The 11,849-nt window shown below is 49.5% G+C and overlaps 1 protein-coding gene across 1 annotated transcript; it reads left to right on the top strand.

Moving 5' to 3' along the window:
• Positions 1–8,033: 8,033 nt before the first annotated feature.
• Positions 8,034–10,801, top strand: HDHD3 (haloacid dehalogenase like hydrolase domain containing 3). The gene is made up of 2 exons (XM_004747838.3): positions 8,034–8,317; positions 9,644–10,801. The coding sequence occupies exon 2, from the start codon at positions 9,805–9,807 to the stop codon at positions 10,558–10,560; it is 756 nt and encodes a 251-aa protein (XP_004747895.1). The 5' UTR covers positions 8,034–8,317; positions 9,644–9,804; the 3' UTR covers positions 10,561–10,801.
• Positions 10,802–11,849: the final 1,048 nt, after the last annotated feature.

The following is an 11,849-nucleotide window of genomic DNA, read 5'->3' as shown; positions in this document are numbered from 1 at the left end:
CTGGCCCTTCGGTCCCCCGGTCCCTGAGCTCATTTTTGGTTAGTGGGGAAGGGAAGATTCTTCAGGGCCATCCCAGACTCATCATTGCCAAGGTAATGTGGAGCCTGGTTCTTGTAGGCGTAGAGACAGGAGACAGACCTTGCTCTTTAGGTATAAACCCCACGGGAGGCAGACAGCTGCATGTGACCAGACCCCCAGAAGTAAACGTTAAGTGGGCTGAGGAGGAGTCTCCCTGAGGAGAACCAGGAGGCAGATTGTGTCACAGTGACGGGATGACAGGTGCTGTGAAGGAGGTCACCAGGACCTGACTGGGTTTGAAGGATCAGAAAATGCTTCCCTGAGAGACTCTCATTGAAGCCTTGACCTGAGGGATGAGCAGCCAAGCTAAGAGCATTCCGGGCAGAGGGAACTCTCTAGAGTGAGCTGGAAGAACACAAAGCAGATGTGGCTGCAGCAGAGTGAAGCATGAAGGAAGAGATGGCCTGAACTGGAAAGGGAGAGAGAGAGCAGGCCCAAACCAGGCAGGACTCAAAAAGCCATGTTTATGGAAGATGGGGAGCCTTTCCAGATTTTATTCCAAGAGAAAAGCCATTTGAAGGATTTTAAGCAGTGGAACAACTCGCTTTGGTTTTGCATTTTATGAAAACATTTGACAGCACTGGCGAAGTGCAGATGGGAAAATGTGTAACCTGGACTCCAGTGGTGACTTTAGGGTGGGAGGAGGTAGATTAGATGGGAAGGATGAACTTGGCTTGAGTCCTGGTGGCTGGTAGGACATATCCTAGATGGGAAAGCTTGGAAGAGAGGGTAGAGTGGGAGTCCTAAATTTAGCCTGGGTCCGCAATGAGGGAGCTGTATCTAGAGAGCGTATGACTCACCTAAGGCCCCTCAACTAGTTTATGGCAGAATTGGGTTCAGAACCCTGTCACTGAGCCATCCGAGCTAGGATTTGAGCCCACATAGTTCAACTTCAGGGCCTCTACACTTAACCACTGTGCCATACCATCTCCCAATAAACCGTTGCCAAATTAGGGACCTAACATGATGCTGTTATAATGGGGTACACCAAGGGCTGAATTGCCTCAGGCATTATGGTCTGTGTGACGTGGCGCCCTCTGGAGTCCGGATTAGTCACTGGCGATGCCAGTCAGTGTTCCAGCCCCTTGTTTTGTGTACAGACAATGGCCAGGCAGGAAAGCTGAAAGGGTGTGGGCGGTCCTGGGGGATCTTGTTCCTTCTCAGTCCCTGTCTCTTGCTGCGTGCCCTCTTCTCACTAGTGGTACTTTTATGCTTGTGCAGAGAGAGGACACAGCTTCTGCAATTGGCAAGGCATGTTCTCAGAATTCCAAGCATCACAGACCACTGGGGAGCATTCAGGATCTCTCAGTGAGACTTGACTAGTTCCCTATGATGTGCCTGCTTAGACAGTAGCTTGTCTGTGTCTTATAGGACCTTCCTGGAGGCCACAACAAATAGCCATTATGTTCCACCGACCTCACTTTTTTATTATGACCCCTAAAACTATAGCCTCGGTGGGCATACGGCTGAGGGTCTCAACAAACAGGCATTTTAACCACCACTTTACTACCAATTTCCCAACTAGGAAAGGAGGAATCCTGACCTGCCCTATACCCCACATGGACTCTGCCGGTTCCATGAATTAGGGCATGTGAGTTGCCATGCCCCATATTCTGTCATTCCACATATTTTGCAAGTTGCAGAAATCCAGTTGAGTAGCAAAAAAAAGGAAATGATTGTCTTTATAACTGGACTTCAGCAAGGTCAGGTGTGGTGGGGTCTAGGGCTATAGGCTGTCATGGAGGCTGTGTCCCTTCCTAGTTCTTACATATTTGTCTCAGCTTGGCTTTATTCTAAGATGGCTTTTGCCACTTGACAGCCACATGATCTTTATGACTTAGAATCCCAAAGAAAGATCATTTCCTGTCATCATGACAAATGTCTGGAGGTCTCTGATTGGCCCTGCTCATGTCACATGACCAGCCTCTTAATCACTGTTAATCCTTGGCATGTGAGATACGGCACCATAATTGACCAGGTCTGCTTCATTACCTCGTTACACAGAAGTCTGGTGGAGTCTCCAAGCTTTGCAGGTCCCCTTTTCCTGGAATGCCTTTCCCTCAAATCTGTGTGGTAGTCTCCTTTTTATTGCTAAGATTGTGGCTTCCTCATTGCTTTCTCAAAAACCCTACCTGGTCAATTTAAAGTGAGTCCCCAGTTACTCTGTATTAGTCAGGATTCAAATTCAGTAGTCATAATAAGCAAAAATAATGATAGTTAAAGTGGAAATGTTTCTCTCCAAGCAGTCCAGATCGTGTCAGCTACATGGTGTGCTGGGTCCTGGTTCCTGCCTTGTTCTGTCCTCCTCAACACATCTTGGCTTCCATCTTGTGGTCAAAGATAGCAAGTCCAGTTCCCACCACTAGCTCCTCTCTTCAGTCAGCAGAAAGAGGAGAGTGGCCAAGTGGAGGACATGATGCTTCTTTATAAGGTCACAACCTGGAAGTTGCACATAACCCTTCTGTCCATATGCTCTTGTCTGACCTTAGTCACATGGCCACACCTAGTTGTATATGGGGTGTTGGGAGCTAGAGTCTAGGGGGGCAGCCATGGGCTCAGCTAAACTCAGGGGTTCAGTTACGAAGGGAAAAGGGTAAGATGGAGATGGGGCCAAATGGCTTCCCCACCACGTGAAGTTTTGTAACCTCTACAGAAACAATGGTCAGAACATCAAAGAAGTCTTCAGAGAGGTCTAGTTCAACACTCAACACTCATTGTGAAGATGGGAGACAGACCCAGAAAGGGAACTTGTTCAAATTCACACAAGCCAATGACAAACCAAGTCTGGAATTCAGGTCTCTAAACTCCATGCCCAGTGCTCAAACCCGGGGAAGGGATCAATTTTAAGGGGACTTCAGCTTTTCATGTGTTATCTTAGCTTCAGATGCATTTTTATAGTCATATATCTAACAAGGGTGTATTCATGCTGTTTGTGTAAATAAAAATAAATGAAAACATGACCAATGCATATATGAAAAGTCATTGTCTCCATTAGTCAACAGAAATTCAAATTAATACCGCAATGAGGGGCCCCTGGGTGGCACAGTGGGTTCAACGTCCAACTTGGTTTCAGCTCAGGTTGTGATCTCAGGGTCAAGAGGTTGAGCCCTGGGTTGGGCTCCATGCTCAGAAGGGTGTCTGCTTGAGATTTTCCCTCTCCCTCTACCCCTCCTTCTCACTCTCTCCCCCTCTAAATAAATAAATCTTAAAGAAAAAAAAAAGCGGGGCAACTGGGTGGCTCAGTGGGTTAAGCCTCTGCCTTCGGCTCAGGTCATGATCTCAGGTTTCTGGGATCGAGCCCCCCCACTGGACTCTCTGCTCAGCAGGGAGCCTGCTCCCTGTCTCTGCCTGCCTCTCTGCCTACTTGTGATCTCTGTCTGTCAAATAAATAAATAAAATCTTTTTAAAAAGGGCACAATGAGGGACGCCTGGGTGGCTCAGTTGGTTAAGCAGCTGCCTTCGGCTCAGGTCATGATCCCAGCGTCCTGGGATCGAGTCCCACATCGGGCTCCTTGCTCAGCAGGGAGCCTGCTTCTCCCTCTGCCTCTGCCTGCCATTCTGTCTGCCTGTGCTTGCTCTCTCCCCCTCTCTCTCTCTGATAAATAAATAAAATTAAAAAAAAAAAAGGGCACAATGAGATACCACCATACATCCATCAGAGTGCCTGAAATTCTAAAAAGAGACAATGCCAACAGTTGAGAATGTGTAGCAACAGGAACTCAGACATTACTGGCACAACCACCTCAGAAAATTGGCCCTGTCCACTGAAGTTGAACATACATGTAGTTCATGAGCCAGGGATTCCACATGCAGGAATTCATCCAATAGAAATGTGTGCCTGTGTTCACCCAAAGACACACATACCCAAGAACGTTCCTATCGACGTTTTCTGAAACTCGCCATAACCAAAAACTGGATAACCCAAATGCCCGTCAACGGTAAAAGGTGGTGGGCAGCCTGGCTGGCTAAGTTAGCAGAGCACACAACTCTTGATTTTCAGGTTATGAGTTCAAGTCCCATGTTGGGTGTAGAGCTTACTTTAAACACACACACACGGGGCACCTGGGTAGGACAGTCAGTTGAGCATCCAACTCTTGGTTTCAGTTTAGGTCGTGATCTCAGGGTCGTGGGATCAAGCCCAGCATAGGCTTCGGGCTCAATGTGTAGTCTGCTTGGGATTCTCTCTTCCTCTGCTTCTCCCACTTCTGTTTCTCTCTCACAAGTAAATAAATCTTTTAAAAACACACACACACACACAATATGGGGCACCTAGGTGGCTTAGTCAGTTAAATGGATCTTGGTTTCCGCTTGGGTCATGATCTCTGGGATCAAGTCTGTGTGGGGCTCCCTGCTCAGCAGGGAGTCTGTTTAAGGATTCTTTCTCTCCCTCTGCCCCTCCCCCTACTCATTCTTTCTCTCCCTCTTTCTGTCTCTGAAATAAAATTTTTTAATAAAGCAAATTCTAAAAACCAAACACAATAAAATGTGGTATATTCATATAATGGTATGTTATAGGTAGAATGACCTACAAGTACACATAGCAACATGGATAAATCTTTTTTTTTAAGATTTTATTTATCTATTTATTTGACAGAAATAGCGAAAGAAAGCATGAGTGGGGAGGAGAGGGAGAAGCAGTCTCCCCTTGGAACAGGGAGCCCAATGCAGGGCTCAATCCCAAGACCTCAAGATCATAACCCGAGACAAAGGCAGACACTTAACTGACGGAGCCACCCAGGTGCCCCCATGAATACATCTTACAAATAAAATTTGAGTAGAAAACAAGACAGGGACGCCTCTCTCTCTCTCAAATAGAAAAATAATTAAAACCTTTTTTTAAAAAACAAGGCAAAGGAGTGTATACTGTATTATTCCATTTATGATCCATTCAAAAACAAGTTAAACTATGTAATTAGAAGTCAGGATGGTGGTTACCCTTTGTAGGGGTAAAGCAAGCAGTGGACCAGGTTTCTAGGGTTCTAGAAATGCTTTTTCTTGGTTGGACTACTGGTTGTAGGAGTATGTTCACTTTGTAAAAATTCAAGGATATGTAAACTTGTTTGCACTTTTCTCTATGATACATTTTAATATGTTAAGTAAATGAAAGATTTTAAAGTAAAGGAAGATGTGTCTGCTGGCCCCAACCCATGTGTACTTATATGTGAGTATGAGATTCTCAAGGGCAAAGGCCTCATATAAGAAGCTTGGCTTCCTCAAAGAGAAGTGGACCAAAGGCCGTGTTCAGTAAAATGACATGGCAGGTGTCTCCAGGAGCAGTCATGTCAGAGGCCACACAGGGTAGATCAAGGGATGAAAACCTCCAAGGAGAATTCCTGTCATCTGACGTAGGGGATAAACTATACCCATTAAGTGTGCCCATTTTTTTTAAAAGTAAGCTCTATACCCAGTGTGCACCTTGAACTCATGACTCTGAGGTCGAGAGTCACACACTCAACCAACTCAGCCAGCCAGTCTCCCCAGGTGTACCCATATTTGAACTGGCAAATCAGAAAGAAGCTTGTTTTCAGAATAGTGGGGACCTGTCATTGGCTTTCCTGTGAAAGTCAAATCAGGGTCACAACTCCAGAGGGCACACTTGCATGGATTATAATGGACTTACCAGCTGTGTACAACAGGAGCCCGGGGTTGAGATAGTTATATGACCAAACCAAACCCTTAACCTCTCAGGAGACTTGACTATCTGAAAAGAATCATCTTCCAGAGCTGGGCAGATGGACAACACAGGTGAAGGGACATGGTAGATACAGGCATCCAGGTACGGAGTACGTCACAGGGATGAAATTTACAGCACGGGGAATACAGTCAGTGCTACCGTAATAGTATTGTATGGTGACAGATGGTAGCTATACTTGAGAGCAGAATGTATAAAAGAGGTTGAATCACTATGTTGTACACCTGAAACTAATGAAACTGTGTGGCAACTATACTCACATAAAAATTTGTTTTATTATTACTGTTTTTAAAGTAATCTCTATGCCCAGTGTGGGGCTCAAATTCATGACCCCGAGGTCAAGAGTCTCATGCTCTATTGACTGAGCCAGCCAGGTTTCCCTAAAATTTTTTCTTAAGGAATCATGGGGGGTACCTGGGTGGCTCTGTTGGTTAAGCGTCTGCCTTTGGCTCTGGTCCTCACCTCAGGGTCCTGGGATCCAGCCCTGGCAGGCTCCCTGCTCCGCAGGGGTCTGCTTCTCCCTCTCCCTCTGTGTGCTCTCTCTCTCTCTCAAGTAAATAAAATCTTTTAAAAAATAAATAAGAATCATCTACTTCTCAAAGAGCTTTTTGACACGCTCTCACTTAACCTTGACGTAAGGATGCTCTATTTATATATGGAGGAAATTAGTTTCCACGGACAAAGTTAATCATATTTGGAAATTAGCTTAGAAGCTGCCCTGGACTTCAGCTGGAAGTTATTTTGTTCAATCCCCCCATTTCACAGATTGGAGACTGAGCCCCAGAAAGGAAAAGAATTCAGTGAAGGGTGCACAGAGAGTCAGATGGCAGAACTGGGACCAGAATCTGAGGAGTTGGATTTAGGTGACCCTGGAACCTGAACCATCTCAAACCTGTTCTGTGAAACGCAGCTGGACCTCTGACCTCCCATTCACCCTTTCCACTCCCACTTGTAGGAATCCTGCTTGAAATGAGTTTTGGAGTCAAGCTCTCCTTTCCTGGCCTAAGGTCTGTGTCTCCACACTTTGTATTTTCTCCCAGGCCTGGGCCCACTGAGGATGAGGCAGTTTTGAATGAAATGAACAGGCCAGTCTTAGAATATAGGAGGAGGTTTTGCTTAAAAGGAAGGGAGGGGGGATGGGAAGAAGGAGGAAAGAAATATATGCATGTTTGTGTGCTCCTAGGAAAATGGCATAATGACCCAAAGTGCCCCCTACAACAACCCCTGCGGAGTGAGTTGGGGGCCAGAGGTCCGCCCTCATCTCCCCACCTCCTGGGTCCACCGCCCTTGCTCAGTAAGCGGGCTGGGGCCCCAGCACCTTTGCTCTTCTTCTTATTTACTAACCTGAAGTACCCGTCCTTAATCCTCACCTGGCTGCGGTTCAGATCTTTGCCCCTCCCCTAACCTTCTGATCCAGAGGCGCCACACTGCTCAAGGCGCCATTCTGATTTATTGCTTTTATAGTATTCATCGCTATCTGAAATCTTGTATATTTACTTGGTCTTTGTCTACCCCTCTCGGGTTCCATGAAGGCAGGAATCCCGTCTTTTTTCCCCCGCTCAGGCACAGAGCAGACAGATGCTCAATGAGAAGTGAGTGAGATTGGGCTTTCGCTTTTTACTTTGTATTTTAAAACATTTTTGAAGATGATTATTTTCATATCAAAAGAAAAAAAAAAGCTAGATTACTGCAAAGGACTCTACCCTTAGCAGAATGTCTTGGGTTACTAAGCTTCCAAATGAAAGTAATTATTTCCAATACTAACTGGAGACTCAAAACAGAGGGGCAGCGCCTTGCCCAAGTCCACACAGCACTCAGCAAGCCAGGCCGGGACCCCGATTCCCTCGTTCCCAAGTCAGCCTAGGACTTCTCAGGGGTGTCTGGATCCGAGGAGGGCGGAGGGGTCTGGGAGGACAAAGGAGGAAGCGCAGAAAGGAGGGAAAAAGAGAGACGGCGAGAGCGGGGCAGGCAGAAAGGGAGGGGAGGGTGCAAGGTAACCCAGAGATACGGGGTGCAGAGAGGAGGAGGCGGGACAGGCAACAAGAGGGTGTGGGTCTCACGCTCTGGCAGAGAAAGAGACGGAAAGGACCAGGAAGGCGGGTGACCTAGGGCGCCAGGGGCGGGGTGGCAGGTGAGAATGCGACGGGAGGGAACAGAGTGGGCTGTAGCAGGGAAGAGACAAGGGAACAGGGGGAGGAGGAAAGGGGAGGGCGGGGACAGGGCGGGGCTACGAGGCCGGGGCGGGGCCACGAGGGGGCGGGCCTCCTGCTCCGTCGGGGCGGCGGAGCGCCTGCGCAGCTCTCTCTAGCCCGCGTGCGGCTGCGGCTTCTTTCGGGCCGGTTTCTCTGCGGTCCAGCTGGGCCCTGATCCCGGGAGGCTGGGGGCCCGGGGTCCGCGCGGAGCGGTCGGAGCGCGCCGGAACTGGGAAGGGGCCCCAGGAGGCAGGCCGCGGCCACGTCATGCCCAAGGTCACGCTGCAAACGGCAGCTGTAGAGATGTCGCTCTAACAGCGGGCTACCTGGACTTTGTCGCCATCGAGCCCTGGAGGTGAGGAGGGAGGCCGAGAAATTTAGGCTTGCAGCCCAGAGGCTCAGCCCCAGCTTCCAGAAATGGGAAATGCTGTCGGTCGGGAGCCAAAGCTCTTTGCTCTAGTCTTAGCTGTGTCAGTGACTCCCTGCGTGGCTTTCGCTGGGCCTCCATCTACCCACCAGGAAAGTGAGAGGGTTTTTGGATGGCTCTCCTTAATTTCCGGATTGACTTAAACTCATTTCCTTGTCAGACTTCCTCCACGGCTTGCCCCTAGATTCACCAGCCACTCCCTTCCTTAGCAGTAACTTGGCTGTGTTCTGGACCCTCAGATTTCAACTACCCTGAGATTGTCTGGAATCAACTGTGTGGGACAAGAAGCTATATCCAGTCCCTGAACAACAGGCTGAGGACTTGTTTCTTGGGCATTGAGTCAGTAATCCTTTTACTGGCTCTCCACTTAGGCAGAGCTTGCTACCTCCCGTAAAGACAAACCTGAGGCTTAGAGACAGGACCTGGCTGCTCTGTCTGCCTTTGGCCTTGTTCTGTACCGATCTACCCAAATCAGATTGTTTTAAAAACCAAATCTGTCTAAGCATGATGCAGTAGAAGGGAGCACTGGCCAGTCTGGAAGTTTGGGATCTGGTGCTGGCTGTGCACCTTAAGCTAGTATCTGCCCCTCTCTGGCTCAGTCTTCCCTGATAAACAAGGGGTCTGTCACATGGTCTGCAAGGACCCTGTGTCTTTGGTATCGTTAACAATAGTAATAACAATCATAATTGTTAACTTACTTTGACCAACAAGGCCCTGCCACAGCAGGCCCTGTCTACCCAAAGCAGCAGACTTGCCATTGACCTACCTCAGGGCCTTTGCACTTGCTGTTTCTAACGCCAGTAACACTGACCACCTCCATTTTCTGCATAGTCGTTCTTCAGATCTCCACTGAAATTTCACTTAGGAAGTTCAACACAAATTAGATGGGATCCCTGGGTTTATATCCTTATGGCACACGTTGACTTTGTTATACTTCAGTGTTTATATAGTTCTTTGATATCTGCGTCTCTTATTCTTTAATGCGTGTAAATGGCAGGAGGGCTGGAAATCTATCCTGTTCCCTAGCATCTGGCACATAGTAGGTGCCCAGAAATTTGTGGAATGAATGGATGATCTCATTTAATGCAACAATCATGTGAGGTTGGCACATTGTGTTCCTCTTTAGTCAGGAGACAGAGACTCAGAGAGTGACACTCGGAGGGTCACACAGTGAGTGGGTGGTGCCAGAATTTGAACCCAGTCTGTCTCTGACTCCAAAGCCTGAACTTCCACCTCACTGCCGTCTCCTTGCAGGATCTTCTGCTCTGAGGAAGTGCTACAGCTCTGACCCACGAGGCATGGAAAGAGAGGACCTTTAGGCTGGGTGTGCAGGGTGGGGGCGTGGTCTCGTCCGGCTCAGTTTCTCTCTAGCCGCTGGCAGACTCGGGGTGGACTTGCCCCCCTCTGATAGGCCCATGGCACATCGGCTACAGATACGACTGCTGACGTGGGACGTGAAGGACACGCTGCTCCGGCTGCGCCAGCCCGTGGGAGAAGAATATGCCACCAAGGCCCGGGCCCACGGGCTGGAGGTGGAGGCCGCCACTCTGGGACGTGCCTTCAGGCAGGCCTACAGGACTCAGAGCCACAGCTTCCCCAACTACGGCCTGAGCCAAGGCCTCACCTCCCGCCGGTGGTGGCTGGATGTGGTCTCACAGACCTTCCACCTCGCGGGCGTTCCAGATGCCCAGGCTGTGGCCCCCATCGCTGAGCAGCTATACGAGGACTTCTGTAAGCCCGGCACCTGGCAGGTGTTGGAGGGGGCCGAGGCCACCCTGAGAGGGTGCCGAAAACGAGGTCTGAGGCTGGCGGTGGTCTCCAACTTCGACCAGCGACTGGAGGGCATCCTGAGGGGGTTGGGCCTGCGGGAACACTTTGACTTTGTGCTGACTTCTGAGGCTGCCGGCTGGCCCAAGCCTGACCCCCGGATTTTCCACGAGGCTTTGCGGCTTGCTCGAGTGGACCCGGCAGTAGCAGCCCATATTGGGGACAGTTATCACTGTGATTATAAGGGGTCACAGGCTGTAGGTATGCGCAGCTTCCTGGTGGTTGGCCCAGAGCCTTTGGACCCTGCAGTCAAGGGTTCTATACCCCAAGAATGCCTCCTCCCCTCATTGTCCCATCTCCTGCCTGCCCTTGACCGCCTGCAGGGCTCACTTCTGGAACTTTAAGTCTGATGAGGGAAGTGGCTCCAGCAAACTCTGGAGCTTGAGAGCGCCTTCCTTCCTGAGATCTGGCCTTTGCCCCTCTCCTTCCGGCGTCCAAATGCGCTCTGACTATAAAGCCGTCAAAAAGGCCCTTTGAGGGGCTCCTGGGTGGCTCAGTGGATTAAGCTGCTGCTTTCGGCTCGGGTCATGATCCCAGGGTCCTGGGATCAAACCCCGCATCGGGCTCTCCGCTCTGCGGGAAGCCTGCTTTCTCCTCTCTCTCTGCCTGCCTCTCGCAACTTGTGATCTCTGTTTTTCAAATAAATAAATAAAATAAATCTTTGAAAAAAAAAAAAAAAAGCCCTTTGAGCCCTGCTTCTCGCCTCTGCCGTGGTTTATTTATCACACCTGTGTCTTTCCCACCCTCCTCGCCTACAAGATTCACTGAGGGCCCAATGACCTTCAGAATCAGGCACATTCAAACTTTGTTTTAGCAGCAGGGCCCTCCCTTGTTATGGGAGATCTTACTAGAGCCCTAATACATAAAACTGCCAGGCACATACACGGTGTTGTGTTCTGGTGCCAACAGCCAGGGAGGGCCCAGAGTAGCCCCGAACTGCAGTGACATTCAGTGGGCAGAGGAATAAGATGCATTCCTGGCAGGAGGGCCATGAACTGCAGACTGAGGGTGCCTGAGTTAGATGGGCAGTTTGGGGAGCAAGGCATAAGGGGGGCCTTCAGGTGCCGAGTAAAAAGATGGTCTTTGACCCAGGTTTCTGGGCAGAGACTGTGCCCACGTGAGGGCAGGGAGGCTCTTCTCAGACTAGGCCATACTTCCTGGTCTCTCTTCCTTGGGTTTGGTGCAAAGCCCAGGTGACATTAATTCCTAAGTAGCGGGCAGTGGGGACGTGGGTTGTGAGCTGTGCTGTCACAGCTGCAAGGGCCTCAGAAGTCATCTCAACCAAAAAAGCTGCCATTCGGTCTGTGGACTGGATTTGAGCTACCCAGTGTTTGGAGTAAATTATTGAGCAAACTGAAGAGCGGGGAGGGCTCTGACACTGATCTTTGAGCCCAGGGGCCTGAAGTTGTAGGTAAGATTGCCTTTGTTCCTAGATAAAACAGGAATGGTGAGGACCACTGTTGTAACGTGACCTCAGAGAGCAGGAAGGGGCTTGCCCTGGTTCTAGCAATGCAGGGCCCAGGACCGTCTTAAGGCTCGTCTGGCTGGGTGTGCTGTGCTGGGCGGGCGGAAGAGGGTGAGGAAGGGCTCTCTTTTCTAGCCGTTGCATCTCTTAAGATGTGAGCTAACACTT

Source organism: Mustela putorius, unplaced genomic scaffold, assembly GCF_011764305.1.
Source record: "Mustela putorius furo isolate JIRA1106 unplaced genomic scaffold, ASM1176430v1.1 tig00000580_pilon_pilon_pilon, whole genome shotgun sequence".
Taxonomy (NCBI): domain Eukaryota; kingdom Metazoa; phylum Chordata; class Mammalia; order Carnivora; family Mustelidae; genus Mustela; species Mustela putorius.
This window is presented reverse-complemented; position numbering and strand designations above follow the sequence as displayed.